Source organism: Ranitomeya variabilis, chromosome 1 (assembly GCF_051348905.1).
Source record: "Ranitomeya variabilis isolate aRanVar5 chromosome 1, aRanVar5.hap1, whole genome shotgun sequence".
In the NCBI taxonomy this organism is placed as follows: Eukaryota; Metazoa; Chordata; class Amphibia; order Anura; family Dendrobatidae; genus Ranitomeya; species Ranitomeya variabilis.
Genome location: NC_135232.1, coordinates 50260010 through 50275932, shown reverse-complemented (window position 1 = coordinate 50275932; position 15923 = coordinate 50260010). Strand labels below are relative to the sequence as shown.

Sequence of the window (15923 nt, the reverse complement as noted above, 5' to 3'; positions counted from 1 at the left end):
ACAGTGACGCCAGCCCTGATTGGGCTCTAGACTCACGTGTCGCAGCAACCACATGAGAGCCCTGGGACAGAGTGCAGACACCCGCTGGAATAGCCCAGACATGGGAGGCGAGTGTGGGCTTTATTATTTTATCTTATTGTCAGGGGCCAAACATATAGATCAAGTAGTGATTGTCCTAGTAGTGGACAACACCTTAAGGTCTGTGTGCCCATGACATTAACCTTTACTGAACCAAAAGATAAGTCTCCAGCCATATAAATAAGCCACAGAAGTTTTTGGATTCTGTTCTGCGTGAAGAAAGAAAAGTAGAACTTTGCAGTGGGTTGCTGGTGCCTGCCGTGAAGCACGGCAGTGGCTCACTGGTGCCTGCAGTGAAGCACGGTGGTGGCTTGCTGGTGCCTGCAGTGAAGCACGACGGTGGCTCGCTGGTGCCTGCAGTGAAGCACGGCGGTGGCTCGCTCGTGCATGCAGTGAAGCACGATGGTGGCTCGCTGGTGTCTGCAGTGAAGCACGGCGGTGGCTCGCTGGTGCCTGCAGTGAAGCACGTGGTGGCTCGCTGGTGCCTGCAGTGAAGCATGGCGGTGGCTCACTGGTGCTTGCAGTGAAGCACGGCGGTGGCTCGCTGGTGCCTGCAGTTAAGCACAGCGGTGGCTCACTGGTGCCTGCAGTGAAGCACGATAGTGGCTCGCTGGTGCCTGCAGTGAAGCACAATCGCTGGTGTCTGCAGTGAAGCATGATGGTGGCTCGCTGGTGCCTGCAGTGAAGCACGATAGTGGCTCGCTGGTGCCTGCAGTGAAGCATGATGGTGGCTCGCTGGTGCCTGCAGTGAAGCACGATAGTGGCTCGCTGGTGCCTGCAGTGAAGCATGATGGTGGCTCGCTGGTGTCTGCAGTGAAGCACGATGGTGGCTCGCTGGTGTCTGCAGTGAAGCACGATGGTGGCTCGCTGGTGTCTGCAGTGAAGCACGATAGTGGCTCACTGGTGCCTGCAGTGAAGCACGATCGCTGGTGTCTGCAGTGAAGCATGATGGTGGCTCGCTGGTGCCTGCAGTGAAGGACGATGGTGGCTCGCTGGTGCCTGCAGTGAAGCAGGATCGTTGGTGTCTGCAGTGAAGCATGATGGTGGTTCACTACTGCCTGCAGTGAAGCATGATGGTGGCTCGCTGGTGCCTGGAGTGAAGCAGGATTGTTGGTGTCTGCAGTGAAGCATGGCGAGATAGTAATTAAAAAAGGTGCCTTTTCTTTTATCTTAAAGAACCCTGGGGAAAAAATCCTAGCCCTTTTATACTCTAGACCACTAGGAATTTATTGCCTTCTTTTACATAGACTACTAGGCACTAAGTTATAGCCTCTTTCATATGACATGCTACAAGGCATCTATCCCCTTTTTCTTACTTTAGACCATCAGGGAATGAAATAACCCCTTTTATACCCTCGACCACAAGGAATTTATCCCTTTCTTACTCAGTAGACCACTAGGAATAAAACGATTACCTCTTTCTTATGAGACCACCAGGGAATTTAATGTGAAATCCCTGTCCTACCCTAGATCCTCTAGGAAGGGGACATTTTCCCTGGATCACTAAGGAATGGCCTTCAAACCAGTTGTTCTGACCAGTAAGAATGGGACGCTACTTTAACCCCTTTCTACCTTACAGCAGTTGTATGGAGATGGAGCAGAGCCCACTCGCCCCATTGATTCCCCCACGGGGTGCTGATGGGTTGTGTAGGCAGATGGGGCTGTTTTGCTGTATTTTAGTGGTTTTCCAGAGATTAGAAAAGCCCTTTAATAGCACCTTCTTCATAAACATTTGGGCTCTTTTCTCTGCCTTTGTACAGTTCTGCGACGGCCACTTATTGCTGAGCTCCTTCTCACCATGTTCGGTGCTTGGCCGGAGACTCGTCAGCTTTTCATTTGGAGAAGTCTTGGCTTGTGCGGTGTTGTATAATTTACTGCCGAGGCTTCTCGAATGCTCTTTCCCAGGGACGCCCGGTTGTTACTTGACATTACAAGTTGTCGCTCGATTAATTTTTTTTTTCTGTAAGTTGGATGGAAAGCGGTGATGATGGATTAAAGGATCTTTACTGAAAATAGCTGAAAGTTTGGGTGGAAATTTCCATTAGCGGTGGCCTGAGCCGAGGATCACATGACCGAGACATGAAAGCTAACAACGCGAAAACCTTCTCTAGAACATAACGGGATTGTCCGGTCTTATGTGATTACGTATGTATTCATGTGCCTGTAAATTGGAATCTCTCGTTACATAAAACTGTTTGAAATGTTGACTTTTGTTGCCCCAATTTTTTTTTTTCAATTTTTGCCATTTTTACACTAGTTCTGGGCCACTCCACTAATTTTTCGACAGGTGGACAAAGCTTATCTGGGACAGGGTGATGATCGACCAGGGTCGACGGTTTCATCACTTAGACCACAAGTAAGTGGGGTAAATTACAACATGACTGCACATTTCTTGCGGTGGTACACAGCAACTAAAAGACATGACAAATTCATTAAAAGGCGTACCCCCTTTCCTTAAACGGGTTGTCCTAGTCTTAAGTTAAAATAAAAGCGCTTATACTCCCATCCGCTGCCGTTCCTGCTGTGTCTGTACTTGTGTTCTCGGGGCTCACGTGAGGTTGTTGCGAGCACGAGCCTTGTGCCCAGTCAGTGCCAAATTCACTATCCGTGCCTTAGGACAAATGGAACAGCAACAGGAGGTCAGGGCGACTGCTGCATTAAAGCGGACAACCCCTTTAATGAGTTTGGATCTTCTTATTCTGTGGCACTTTTCATCAAGTCTGTCTTCATTAGTCAGAGCCATATCCCTTTATTCTGAGATCAACTGCAGCGATCAGCTGATTTTGAAAAGATGATGTTGGAGCCGGCTGCTAATTTCTGCTGCAGTGGCCACTGCTGGAGAAATGTGGTGTAACATGGCAGCCAGGAAGGAATCAAAATTGCTGGACAAATTATCAACAAAATGAGATACGCAGATGATACAACATTGATAGCAAGAGGTGTAGATGGAATGAAGGACTTATTACGGAGTGTCAAGATGAAAGGCTCGATCATGGGACTTCTGCTCAACACAAAGAAGACCAAGATATTGAATACTTACAGATACAACCAGGATTCATTTAAGATGTACGACGACTAACTGGAAGTTCTAAAGGCTTCAACCTACTCAGATCAATGATCACTTGATGCAGCGACAACACCGGACGTCAATGGGAGAACAGCTATGGGCAAATCAATAATGGAGTCACTGGACAAGGTCTTCAAATGAAGGAACATTTCACTGGTGACGAAGACACACCATGGACCTAGTCTGGTCTTCTCTGTAGTAACATAGAGATGCCAAACCTGGACAATAAAGAAAGAAGATCGAAGAATCGACACCTTCAATATGTGGCTCTGGAGAATGATGTTATCAATATTATGGATGGCATGAAGAACAAACAAATCAAGCCAGACATGTCACTGGAAGCAAGGATCACCAAGCTACGACTTACCTACTTTGGACTCAACATTCGAAGAGAGCGATCACTGGAGAAGGACATCATGGTGGGAAGAACAGAAGGAACATGGCGAAGAGGAAGATCAGCAACCCGATGTCTTAATACTATACTGGTAGACCTTTCTAGGCTTACACCAGATCAATCTTCCTACAGAGTGTTCATCCATCGAGTGGTCATGACTCGAGACGGCCTTAGTCCTCCAAACAGGAAGCAGCTTTCAGCTCCAGCTCATAGAACAAAGCTTCTGGGCTGGGGCTCCCAAAGAGTGACAATCATATGTCTTTATAGAAATTATGGGCCAATGTTGTCTTACGGCAAGCCCTTTTAAAGGGGGTAATCCCAGAAGGTTATTCCCCTCCTTCTTGCACAGGATGGGGGATAAATTACTGATTGCTGGGGGTCCAGCCCTGAGATCAGAACTCTACAGAGCCCCAGCTTGAATGGATCGGTGGTGCACACTGCAGTCCCACAGACTTGGAATGAGATGGCAGCAAGCATGCACGTCCAGTGCACCATTCAGACATCAGACACAAGACCCTCGTTCTCATGATCAGTGGGGATTCCAGACGTGAGACCCCCAGTGCCCAACCATTACCATAATATTCTCTGGATAAGTAAATGTGCCACCACCAAATCTATGACCCTCCCAGCAGTAGGAAGCGTTCAGTGTGTACTGGGCTGTAGAAGTGCAGTGTTTCCATTCACTGGCTGCAAGCCGAGATACTGAGAATGGGTGAACTGTAACACCAAGTATATGAGAGAATTGCAGAAGTCTCCCGCTTTGATTTCTACAGTTTACCCTTTTTTCCTTTTTTTTCCTGTTTTTTGTACTCCCAAGTGCTGGGGCAGGAATTCATGTAAATGCGATGATGTCCGGCTCTCATCCGTGGAGACGAGCTCACATGTAAATAACCCCGAGACCCCAGAATGTGCAGTGTGAACCCTGCCAACAGAAGCATTCCCCCTTTATTAACGCCATAAACTGTGTCCCAGCTGTCTGGTGGCTTTAAGAGCGTCCTTCCGATGTTCCACATCTTCTAAGCATCCTGCCCTGTGTAGGGAGTAGTGTGAGAAGCAATGGGCAAAAATGTCTTTTTGGAAAGATTTTATCCGCTACGTGAAATTCGGCTTAAAAATCTGCTACGTAAATTGCCAAGATGCAGAAGTTCTCCCTTTTATGATGCGAGTTTATAAAAGTCTCGATGGAAAATCCGCTGGGTCTCTTGTAGCCTGGGTGAGCATACGCCTGGGTGAGCATACGCCTGAGTCTAAATCTGCAGAAGTAAGGAGCCGTGTGCGTCTTATTTCACCCTCCGTGCCAAAAATCCGCCCTGATTTTGTTGCAGAAACCCTATTCTCATGCATGTGATGTGATGTGGGTTTTTAGCCATTTTTAGCACAGATTTTGGCTCTGAATCTGCACTGAATTCCTTGTTAAATTTGACGCCTGAAGACTGTAGCTCACTTGTCAGCTTCAATATGTAGACTGGGACATAATAAACAGAGTCGTCTCATTTGTGTATTGTGGTTTTAGAGGTCTAGATAATGCAGAGTTGTAACATTATGCAGGTAAGACTCTATGCAGCTGCTGTGTCACCCCCTCGTCTCTGGGGAAGGGGCCGCTTCTCGCCACTTATAAGACTAATATCTATGGACATTTTCTTATTTACTACTAAAATTGAAGAGAATGTGTCAGCAGGTTTTTGCTATGTAATTTGACAACAGCATGATGTAGGGACAGAAACCCCGATTCCAGCGATGTATCACTTAGTTTACTGGGTGCAGCAATTGTGATACAATCACAGTTTTCTCTGCTGCTGTGGAGCTCAGAATGCTGAGCTCTGTATAACCCCCCACAGCATCGATTGGCCACTTAAAGCTGCTAAATAGTGGTGGCGGTGTGGTTGGACTAGGAGGCACAGGACACCTAGTACTGTAGTGATAATCTCCTGCTGATAAAACACTGATTGTATTGAAACAGTAACACAAAGCCCAGTAAATGACACATGGCTGGAATCTGGCTATCTGCCCCTACAGCATGCTGATCTGAAATTACAAGACAAAAACCTGCTGACAGATTCACAGATTTTATAATGGAGATTAAGGTGCAAGGAAATTTATAGACTCCTTATTAATAATTCCATTGACACGTTCTCTCCCCAACCAGAAGTTGCTGATAACAGGGAATAAGAGTTAGTACACATCTTCACAACAGATAAGGAGAAGAGCGATCTTTGGTTCTGAGAGTACTGGGATCAGTAAGTGACGGTGCCGTGATCGCCCCAGCTCTGCACTGCGCCGCCTCCTCTCTGTGCCGCTGCCGCGTTTGCCCCAGGTCTGCGCTGTGCCGCCTCCTCTGTGCCGCTGCCGCGATTGCCCCAGGTCTGCGCTGTGCCGCCTCCTCTCTGTGCCGCTGCCGCGATTGCCCCAGGTCTGCGCTGTGCTGCCTCCTCTCTGTGCCAGTGCCGCGATTGCCCCAGGTCTGCACTCCACCGCCTCCTCTCTGTGCCAGTGCCGTGATCGCCCCAGGTCTGCACTGCGCCGCCTCCTCTCTGTGCCGCTTCCGCGATCGCCCCAGGTCTGCGCTGTGCCGCCTGCTCTCTGTGCCAGTGCCGTGATGGCCCCAGGTCTGCGCTGTGCCACCTCCTCCCTGTGACGCTGCCGCAATTGCCCCAGGTCTGCGCTGTGCCGCCTCCTCTCTGTACCACGATTGCCCCAGGTCTGCGCTGTGCCGCCACCTCTCTGTGCCGCTGCTGCGATCGCCCTGGTCTGCACTGTGCCGCCACCTCTCGGTGCCTGTGCCACGATCGCCCCAGGCCTGCACTGTACCGCCTCCTCTCTGTGCCAGTGCTGTGATCGCCCCAGGTCTGCGCTGTGCCGCCTCCTCTCTGTGCCGCTGCCGCGATCGCTCCAGGTCTGCGCTGTGCCGCCTCCTCTCTGTACCGCGATTGCCCCAGGTCTGCGCTGTGCCGCCACCTCTCTGTGCCGCAGCCGCGATCGCCCCAGGTCTGCGCTGTGCCGCCACCTCTCTGTGCTGCAGCCGCGATCGCCCCAGGTCTGCGCTGTGCCGCCACCTCTCTGTGCCGCAGCCGCAATCGCCCCAGGTCTGCACTGCACCGCCACCTCTCTGTGCCGCGATCGCCCCAGGTCTGCACTGCACCGCCTCCTCTCTGTGCCGCTGCTGCGATCGCCCCAGGTCTGCACTGCACCGCCACCTCTGTGCCGCAGCCGCGATCGCCCCAGGTCTGCACTGCACCGCCACCTCTGTGCCGCAGCCGCGATCGCCCCAGATCTGCACTGCACCGCCTCCTCTCTGTGCCGCTGCCGCGATCGCCCCAGGTCTGCACTGCACCGCCACCTCTGTGCCGCAGCCGCGATCGCCCCAGATCTGCACTGCACCGCCTCCTCTCTGTGCCGCTGCCGCGATCGCCCCAGGTCTGCACTGCACCGCCTCCTCTCTGTGGCGGTGTCGGCGGGCGGCTTCCCAGCATTTACCGCTGGATCCTTTTCAGTCCTGTTTGACAACAATATATAACTAGTTTCTCAGGCAGCCCGGCCTTTTTGTTGGGATTTACAGGGAGAGATGTCTACTGACTGAGCGGCAGGAGAAGGGAATTACCACATGCGAGTCTATTGATCTCCCATCTGTTTCTCATATTATTGATCCCGGCTTATTTGACATGTAATGTTGGACAGCAGCTTTGGCCGTGTTCGCTTTCTGTGCTAGTTTCTAGCTGACTGAATCTGTTCTCTATTACTCTCAATGGTAAAAATGGCTGATTATCAAGTTCTGAGCCCCTGCGTGTGGAGCGTTTAGTACTACAGAGCGCTAGTTATACGTTTCATCCTATAAATCATCTTTTCAGATGTTTATTATTAGGATTTTTTAGAAAAGCAGTAACAACAAATATACTGCTGCAGCCCCCATAGACGTCATCACTCACCTTCAGTGAGAGGGGCAAATCTGTCTACTTATGTCATGTGAAAGGCGGGTGTATGCAACGAGACAGTTCGATCTGACAATGGAGTCACTGTGTACATGCATTACTGATCCTGAGTTACATCCTGTATTATACCCCAGAGCTGCACTCACTATTCAGCCTGTGTGCAGTTATAGGAATTGTCTAGTGTAGTTTTCGGTGAGTGACGATGCGGCTTTGTCTCTGCAGATCCTGAAGAACATCACGTGGTATTCGGAGCGGGTGCTGACGGAGATCTCTCTGGGCAGTCTGCTGATCCTGGTGGTGATCCGGACCATCCAGTATAATATGACTCGCACGCGGGTGAGTGTGGGGGCAGCACAGTGACCGGTGCCATCATGGATGCATTCACATTGGGGCTCGGCGGTGCTGTTGCCAGTCGGCCATTGTCCCACAGTGCAGGGCGGGTATTGCCCTGGCACAGTGATTCCTGCCCCCTGATTGTAGCGGTCGCCCATTGCTTGCTTTGGGCTGTACTCCCGTATAATCCTGGGGCTTGGCTGATTTTTCCCAGGTGCATGCTGGACTCTTTTGTCCTTTAATCCCAATAATCACCGTCATGGTGGAAATGAATTTAGCTAGCGGATCGCGCGGTTGTACAGATGACGTCACGTTCCTGTGTCGTGGTGCTGGGCCCTCCGCTGACTGACGCTGGCTGCACGGCTCGGAATCCAGGAGAGGCCGCGAGCGATGGCAGCCAGCAAATATTTGGAATCTGTATTTGTAGTGACATCAACGCTCTTCACGTATTTAATTAAAACTCCAAGCCCTCCTCGGTGCCCGGCTCCAAATCTCCGATTCAGTTCTGCGTATGAACATGAGTTGTAATGGCTCAGATTACGGCGTGACCGCATTACCTAATCCCCGATCAGGCCTTGCCCAAAAGGGTCATCCGGGGGTCTGCTCTGACTGCACAGTAAACACAATGCAGCTTCATATTAATAAAGGAGAATTTAATTTTTACCAAATAAATGTTTTTGTATCAGTACATATAATACCGTCTCCGTGATACTTTTCAGGATCTCCGCTTGCTGTCATGCAACAGGAACGTTCATGGGTTTCTCCCAGGGAGATACAAATCCTTTTGGTCTTGTTGCACCACTCTACGACCACTTTTGAGACAGGACTTGTTGCAGAATTTTGATGGGGATTGAATGTAAATTTTGGGCTTTCAAGACCCCTTTTACATGGTAGGGAGATAATCCTCAGCAGAAGTGGTCCAACAGCTCATGTATATGGGTATCTCGGCATCTTCATAGATGAGGATCGCAGGATAGTTCTTGTAAAAACAAGCACTTTTGCAATTTACTCCATCTTAAAATTTCCAGCCGTTCTTGAGATATTAATACTTTTTCTTTTGTTTACAGCTCGTTGCCTAGGAGACCGACCACCGCTGCTGTCATGGTTTTAAGCTTTGCGGGGAAAAGGAGGTAGCAGCGCGCTCCAGCGATCCTGGCCAGCTTCAAAATTGTGATTACACAAGGTCATCAGAAAAGATCTTATAAAAGCTGTGCATGTTCTGAGGCTGAGCAGCGGTGGTCGGTGTCCAAGGCAACGAGCTGTAAACATAAGAGAAGTGTTACTATCTCAAGAACGTTTGCAAATTTTAATAAGCAGTAAATTGGAGAAAGTGCTTGCATTCAGAAATTCAGATATAATGAAGACTGGAATACTACAACTACGGGAGAACCACATAAATAATATAAAACGCTTCCCTCCCGGACAGGGGCGGCAGTAGCAATGTCCGCACTGCGATTGTGTTGTCACTGGTTCGTTGCAGCCGGGGAGTGGACATCCCCTTTAACTGTAATCCTGCATTTTTCTTTTACAATTGACTGACCGCAAACGGAGATGGTGAAAACCAGGAAAACCTAAAAGTAACTTTTCATTAAAGCCAAAATACACTTGTATTATCTGACCTTGTAACCCCAGTTGCTCGGACATCTCGGTAATTTTGCCCCTTGCTGTCAGCCGCTCCGTGCCGTTTTCAGCGGCCGATCCTTGCGGTTAGAGCCGGTGCCCTCACTGGTCTTATGGCAGCAGACGTACGCCGGGGTCTACATCATTCCGGCTTGGCATCATTGAATCACTACAAATAGTGTCACAGAAAGGTCTATTTGCTTTAGAGGTCACTGCCTCGCGGGCTGCACAGACTTGCTTTTAGGCCCTTCCTGGGTCTGCTCTTTCACCTGCGCACACTGGCTTTTGTCACCCATTATAAAACGCTTCCCTTCCCCCCCCCCCCCCCCCCCGAATTGCTGTTTTATGCTGATCAATGGCCGTCTGAGTAATGAGATGATTTTTTTTTCTTGTAGGACAAATACCTTCACACGAATTGTTTGGCGGCTCTGGCTAACATGTCCGCACAGTTCCGCTCCCTCCATCAGTACGCCGCGCAGAGGATCATCAGGTATTGTACCCGGCGCGCTGCCTTCTCACTACTACTTCTGTGTCCTGCCCTGTGCACATAGTGACGCCAACACATTATCGAAGGAAAATCGGCGGTGCGGCCCTTGTACCCCCAGCGATCAGATCTGGTCAGAGACCCTTCACCCTGCAAAGAATTGACCCTCATGTAATGCATAGACAGGCGACATCTCGTAGCGTACTTATCGGGTGGTCACAAGTGGAGGACCCCTGGCATTGCCAAAAGCTGTGATCCTGACCGTTAACCGTCTCAGTGCCGCCATCTTGCCTGACTACGGCTCTACACAAGGCAGGACCCCCTTATCATAAGCCACAGCGAGAGGAGCGCAACAGCTGGTAACACTATGGAGACTGCCCAATTTTTGATATTAGTAGGGGACCCCTTCTGTTAACGTGGGAGCAACCCAAACATTGTATGTCCTGAAGCCCAATAATTAAGCTTAAAGGGGTTTGTCCAGAGCTGATATTGATGACCTGTCCACAGGATAGGTCATTAATATCACATTGGTGGGGTCCGACACCTCCATGATCAGTTTTTGCTGAGTAAACAGTTTGCGTTAGCAGAATAGCTCTGCTCCGTACACTGTGTAGTGGTCGTACTTGGGTACTGCAGCTCAGATCACATTCACTTCAATAAGAGCTGAGCTGCAGTACCCAAGAACGGCCACTACTCGGTGTATGGCGCTGTGGTGTTCTGGTCTCAGGACCTCCTGATCGGTGGAGGTGCCAGTTGTCGGACCCCAGCCGATCTAATATTGGTGACCTATTGAAGTCCTGGTTAGGATGGGGATTATTGCACCCCAAATCCGAGAATACCCTTTTATCTTGGTACCATAGGACGATTCGTACAAACGGCAGATTCATTGTCTGCGAGGAAAATGATCCTACACATCCATCACTGGACCAATAAGGATCCGACCCTGCCGCTCTCCGGTCACTACACAGAACTGACACTTTGGTCACGGACCGAATATGGCCCATTGTAGTAACGGGACGGTTAGAGCTCCGGAGACCTCCTAAATCTCCAGCCTCGAGGTTTTACAGTGTTTACTCAGCCCTGCCGTGAGGCTACACTAGGAAAGTGCGCGTAAAGGGGATTTATGGTGTTTAGGCGAAAAGCAATGTCTTGTTTGCAGAACAGAATAAAGATTTGTGATCTCCCTTTAGAAAACAAATGGGGAAAAAAGCTCTAAAAACAGAGAAATGGTTTGCAGCAAAGGCCGCATGCTTAGGGAAGACCTCACTTTTCACAAGCTTGATATTATCCGAGCTCTGCCTTATCAGTTAGATTTGAGCTGTAATACCAGACTCAGCCTGTAGATCAGAGTGGCGCTGTTTATGGAACGAAAATAAAGTGGTTCTCCAGTAGACTGATATTGATGGTTTATACAAAGGGTAAGTCATCAGTATCCGATCAGTGTGGTCTGACGCTTGGCACCCCCCACGATCAGCAGAGTGTACAGAGCCGCACCGCTCCTTACACAGTATAGTGGCCGTTCTGGGGTACTGCAGCGCAGCTACTCTGTATGTGGTGAGAGCTGAGCTACAGTACCCAAGTAGGTACGCCACGAGAGTTGCAAACAGCTGATTACTGGGGCTACGGATTAATATCCAGGTGCTGAACTGCCCCTTTAAAGCAACCTGTATAGTGGAGCTGGTAGCATTGTGTGGAATGGCAATTCTATAGTATCTTTCATTGGAATTGTGCATTGTTCCTCTGTTACTCCTTCTGGAAATGTATGAAATTTTGGTATTGCCCATCATTGTTTATAGGTCCCTATAACAGTCTGATACTCGTATGAGAGATGGTGTGCCGTTTCCTGAGCTTATGCTGATGATGCGTAGTAGTTATTACGGCTTAGAAATAAATGACTGCTCCATAAATTCAAAAACCAGGCATAGGTTTGGTATCTTTTCTGGAGAGATACGGCCTGCGGACAGGTTTGGTATCTTTTCTGGGGAGACACGGCATATGGGCAGGTTTGGTATCTTTTCTGGAGAGACCAGGCCTATGGGCAGGTTTGGTAGTTTTTCTGGGAAACAGGGCCTATGGACAGATTTGGTGTCTTTTCTGGGGAGACACGGCCTATGTAGAGGTTTGGTGTCTTTTCTGGGGAGACACGGCCTATGGACAGGTTTGGTATCTTTTCTGGGGAGACACGGCCTATGGACAGGTTTGGTGTCTTTTCTGGGGAGACACGGCCTATGGACAGGTTTGGTATCTTTTCTGGGGAGACACGGCTTTTGGACAGGTTTGGTATCTTTTCTGGGGAGACACGGCCTATGGACAGGTTTGGTGTCTTTTCTGGGGAGACATGGCCTATGGACAGGTTTGGTATATTTTCTGGGGAGACACGGCTTTTGGACAGGTTTGGTATCTTTTCTGGGGAGACACGGCCTATGGACAGATTTGGTGTCTTTTCTGGGGAGACATGGCCTATGTAGAGGTTTGGTGTCTTTTCTGGGGAGACACGGCCTATGGACAGGTTTGGTATCTTTTCTGGGGAGACACGGCCTATGGACAGGTTTGGTGTCTTTTCTGGGGAGACATGGCCTATGGACAGGTTTGGTATCTTTTCTGGGGAGACACGGCCTATGGACAGCTTTGGGATCTTTTCTGGGGAGACATGGCCTATGGACAGGTTTGGTATATTTTCTGGGGAGACACGGCCTATGGACAGGTTTGGTATCTTTTCTGGGGAGACATGGCCTATGGGCAGGTTTGGCATCTTTTCTGGGGAGACACGGCTTTTGGACAGGTTTGGTATCTTTTCTGGGGGGAGACGGCCTATGGACAGGTTTGGTATCTTTTCTGGGGAGACACGGCCTATGGACAGGTTTGGTGTCTTTTCTGGGGAGACACGGCATATGGACAGGTTTGGTATCTTTTCTGGGGAGACACGGCCTATGGACAGGTTTGGTATCTTTTCTGGAGAGATACGGCCTGCGGACAGGTTTGGTATCTTTTCTGGGGAGACACAGCCTATGGACAGGTTTGGTATCTTTTCTGGGGAGACATGGCCTATGGACAGGTTTGGTATATTTTCTCGGGAGACACGGCTTTTGGACAGGTTTGCTATCTTTTCTGGGGAGACATGGCCTATGGGCAGGTTTGGCATCTTTTCTGGGGAGACACGGCTTTTGGACAGGTTTGGTATCTTTTCTGGGGAGACACGGCTTATGGACAGATTTGGTGTCTTTTCTGGGGAGACATGGCCTATGTAGAGGTTTGGTGTCTTTTCTGGGGAGACACGGCCTATGGACAGGTTTGGTATCTTTTCTGGGGAGACACGGCCTATGGACAGGTTTGGTGTCTTTTCTGGGGAGACATGGCCTATGGACAGGTTTTGTATATTTTCTGGGGAGACACGGCTTTTGGACAGGTTTGGTATCTTTTCTCGGGGGGAGACGGCCTATGGACAGGTTTGGTATCTTTTCTGGGGAGACAGGGCCTATGGACAGATTTGGTGTCTTTTCTGGGGAGACACGGCCTATGGACAGGTTTGGTATCTTTTCTGGGGAGACACGGCCTATGGACAGGTTTGGTATCTTTTCTGGGAAGACATGGCCTATGGACAGGTTTGGTATATTTTCTGGGGAGACACGGCTTTTGGACAGGTTCGGTATCTTTTCTGGGGAGACATGGTCTATGGGCAGGTTTGGCATCTTTTCTGGGGAGACACGGCTTTTGGACAGGTTTGGTATCTTTTCTGGGGAGACACGGCCTATGGACAGGTTTGGTATCTTTTCTGGGGAGACATGGCCTATGTAGAGGTTTGGTGTCTTTTCTGGGGAGACATGGCCTATGTAGAGGTTTGGTGTCTTTTCTGGGGAGACATGGCCTATGTAGAGGTTTGGTGTCTTTTCTGGGGAGACATGGCCTATGTAGAGGTTTGGTGTCTTTTCTGGGGAGACACGGCCTATTGACAGGTTTAGTATCTTTTCTGGGGAGACACAGCCTATGGACAGGTTTTTCCTCATACTGTACCTGTCATGCAGCTGAACTAGACACTTGGGAGGCGCAATTGCATCTGCCCTCAGCCAATCAATATTACAAAGAAGCTGCTTGGCTGAGAAGAGCTGACAGGCTCCTCCTCACAATGCATTTTACAAGACTCCTTTTCAGCTGGATGCCAGGCACATGATATAATCCAGTACATGCTCCGGTTCTGGTAGAAATCTTCTGAAAGCTTGTGACAATTATTAGTTTAACTCTTCATTTTTTTACGGTGAAATCTTAAAGAAATAATGGATTTCTGAAAGATATGAGGAATTTTATTGGTCCCGCGTCCTGTCTTTCATGGCAGCTGGTCTCCACTTTTGCGCCCGGCATCCTGAGTGCCTTTGCTGCATACTAGGCCCCTACCGTATCATGTTGCATGAGGCCTCGTGATTATAATTTGCGCCATGACATTGCAAGGACTGATAAGCGCAAAAGGTGCAGAGGATGCCGAGGGGCAAAGATAAAGACCTGGTGCCATGGGTGACCAGACTGGACGCTAGATCAGAACACCATGAATAGAATGTCTCATCTGGAATATCTGATGTCCTGCCCATGTCCGATCCGTTAACCATTGCTTGTAGATAGCGGTAACCGGCCTCGTTGTAAACCTGCTCTGTGTGATCCCATGTCCGCGGCCCGGCACTATAATTCGTGCACCGAAATCCTTCGTGGGATCAGAGTCCTCTTCTGGGAACGTGGATTACTGAAGCCGTCATCCACAGCTCGCTCCTGATTGTCTCCCCTCCAGACCCCGCTTCGTTTACCTCTATAGTGCTAATTGGTTTACCAACAAAATCCAGTGTTGAAAAGGCGAATTTTCTAAACGAGTTATTTTTTTTCCAGTGTTTAATTTGGCATGGCTGAAGTTTTCCTTTCTTGGGAACTGAACGCCCTCCGAGACGGACCACGTGTGCTTAATCTTGGCATGTGGGAACCAAAGTTTTCCATCCCCTCTGTTTAAGGTCATATGCCCCACAGTTTAAAACATCAAACGGCGTCATTCTATCAAGCTCTGGAAATAGTCCTGTATTTATGAGCGCGTCTGCCGGGGTTTACTGCAGGACGAGCGCAGCTGTAAGGGGTGGTATTTACACAGCGGAAAAAGGATTAAGTCTATATCTGCGCAGAAGGCGGGCCGGCCGGGCACGGTGCAGACACCGGCAGGTCCTTTACTGTGCACATAGTAATGCAGACGGGGGCAGCTCCGCTTTATCCACCATGGTCTCTGCCGTCAGAGGCTTCATACATTTTTTTTAAGATTGCCTGAGTGGGGTGTCGGTCCTTTATTCTTCCTCGGTTCTTCCAAGCCATAGATGGTATACGTAGTGGCATGCCGTATGACATTTTGGATGTATCTAACTATTAGCTGGATAGGTGATACATTTCGGAAACCAAAATACCCCTTTAAAGTATTTGTCAATGTTATGGACATCATAAAGGGGTCCTCCTGAGAACTGCTCCTTACGAGAGACTTTAAGGGGTTATAACCACAATTGAAAATTGTCCTTATCCATAAGTCGTAGGGATCCAAGAGCTAGGACCCACAACGATCCAACGTATAGCTTACTGATCATTGGGTGTCCGATCGCTGGGACCTGGACCAATCGGCAGTCAGGAGTGGCTCGTTCTGTCGATCGTTGCAGGTCCCGGAGGATAGACCGCCACAGAGAGGGGGAGTAGGCGCATTGGTGACGCCTGAAATACCTCTGCGCTGTCACCGGCGCTCATCACTCCAGATCTGCAGCCTCTTCAGAAGTCAGCGAGCTAAACAATCTAATGCAGATGTGCGAGCGGCAGTGGTGTGCACAGCGGAGCGGCGGCGGGCCCTCAATGTATTCCCGTTATGGGAGATTTTGCAATTGCCATTATTAGACTGAGGAACGAGGGCGCTGGCCCAGCAGAAATAAAGGGGAGATTGGCGCTGATTTCCATGGAAGTTAGTGCAAAATATTAACCCTACAACCAATATCCGGCTGGCACCATCACCCAGCGTTG

General features: G+C 49.5%; 1 protein-coding gene across 5 annotated transcripts in view; it reads left to right on the top strand.

Annotated features, from left to right (window-relative positions):
• DYM (dymeclin) overlaps positions 1–15923 on the top strand; it is a 293499-nt gene that overhangs the window by 106252 nt on the left and 171324 nt on the right. For all 5 annotated transcript variants that reach the window (XR_013221124.1, XR_013221125.1, XR_013221122.1 and 2 more), the window contains exons 12-13: positions 7688–7801; positions 9814–9908. Coding sequence is in view for 2 of the 5 variants with exons in the window: in XM_077283443.1 (XP_077139558.1) it covers positions 7688–7801; positions 9814–9908 (209 nt within the window). In the remaining 3 variants the exon portion in view is untranslated. The remainder of the gene's footprint in view (positions 1–7687; positions 7802–9813; positions 9909–15923) is intronic.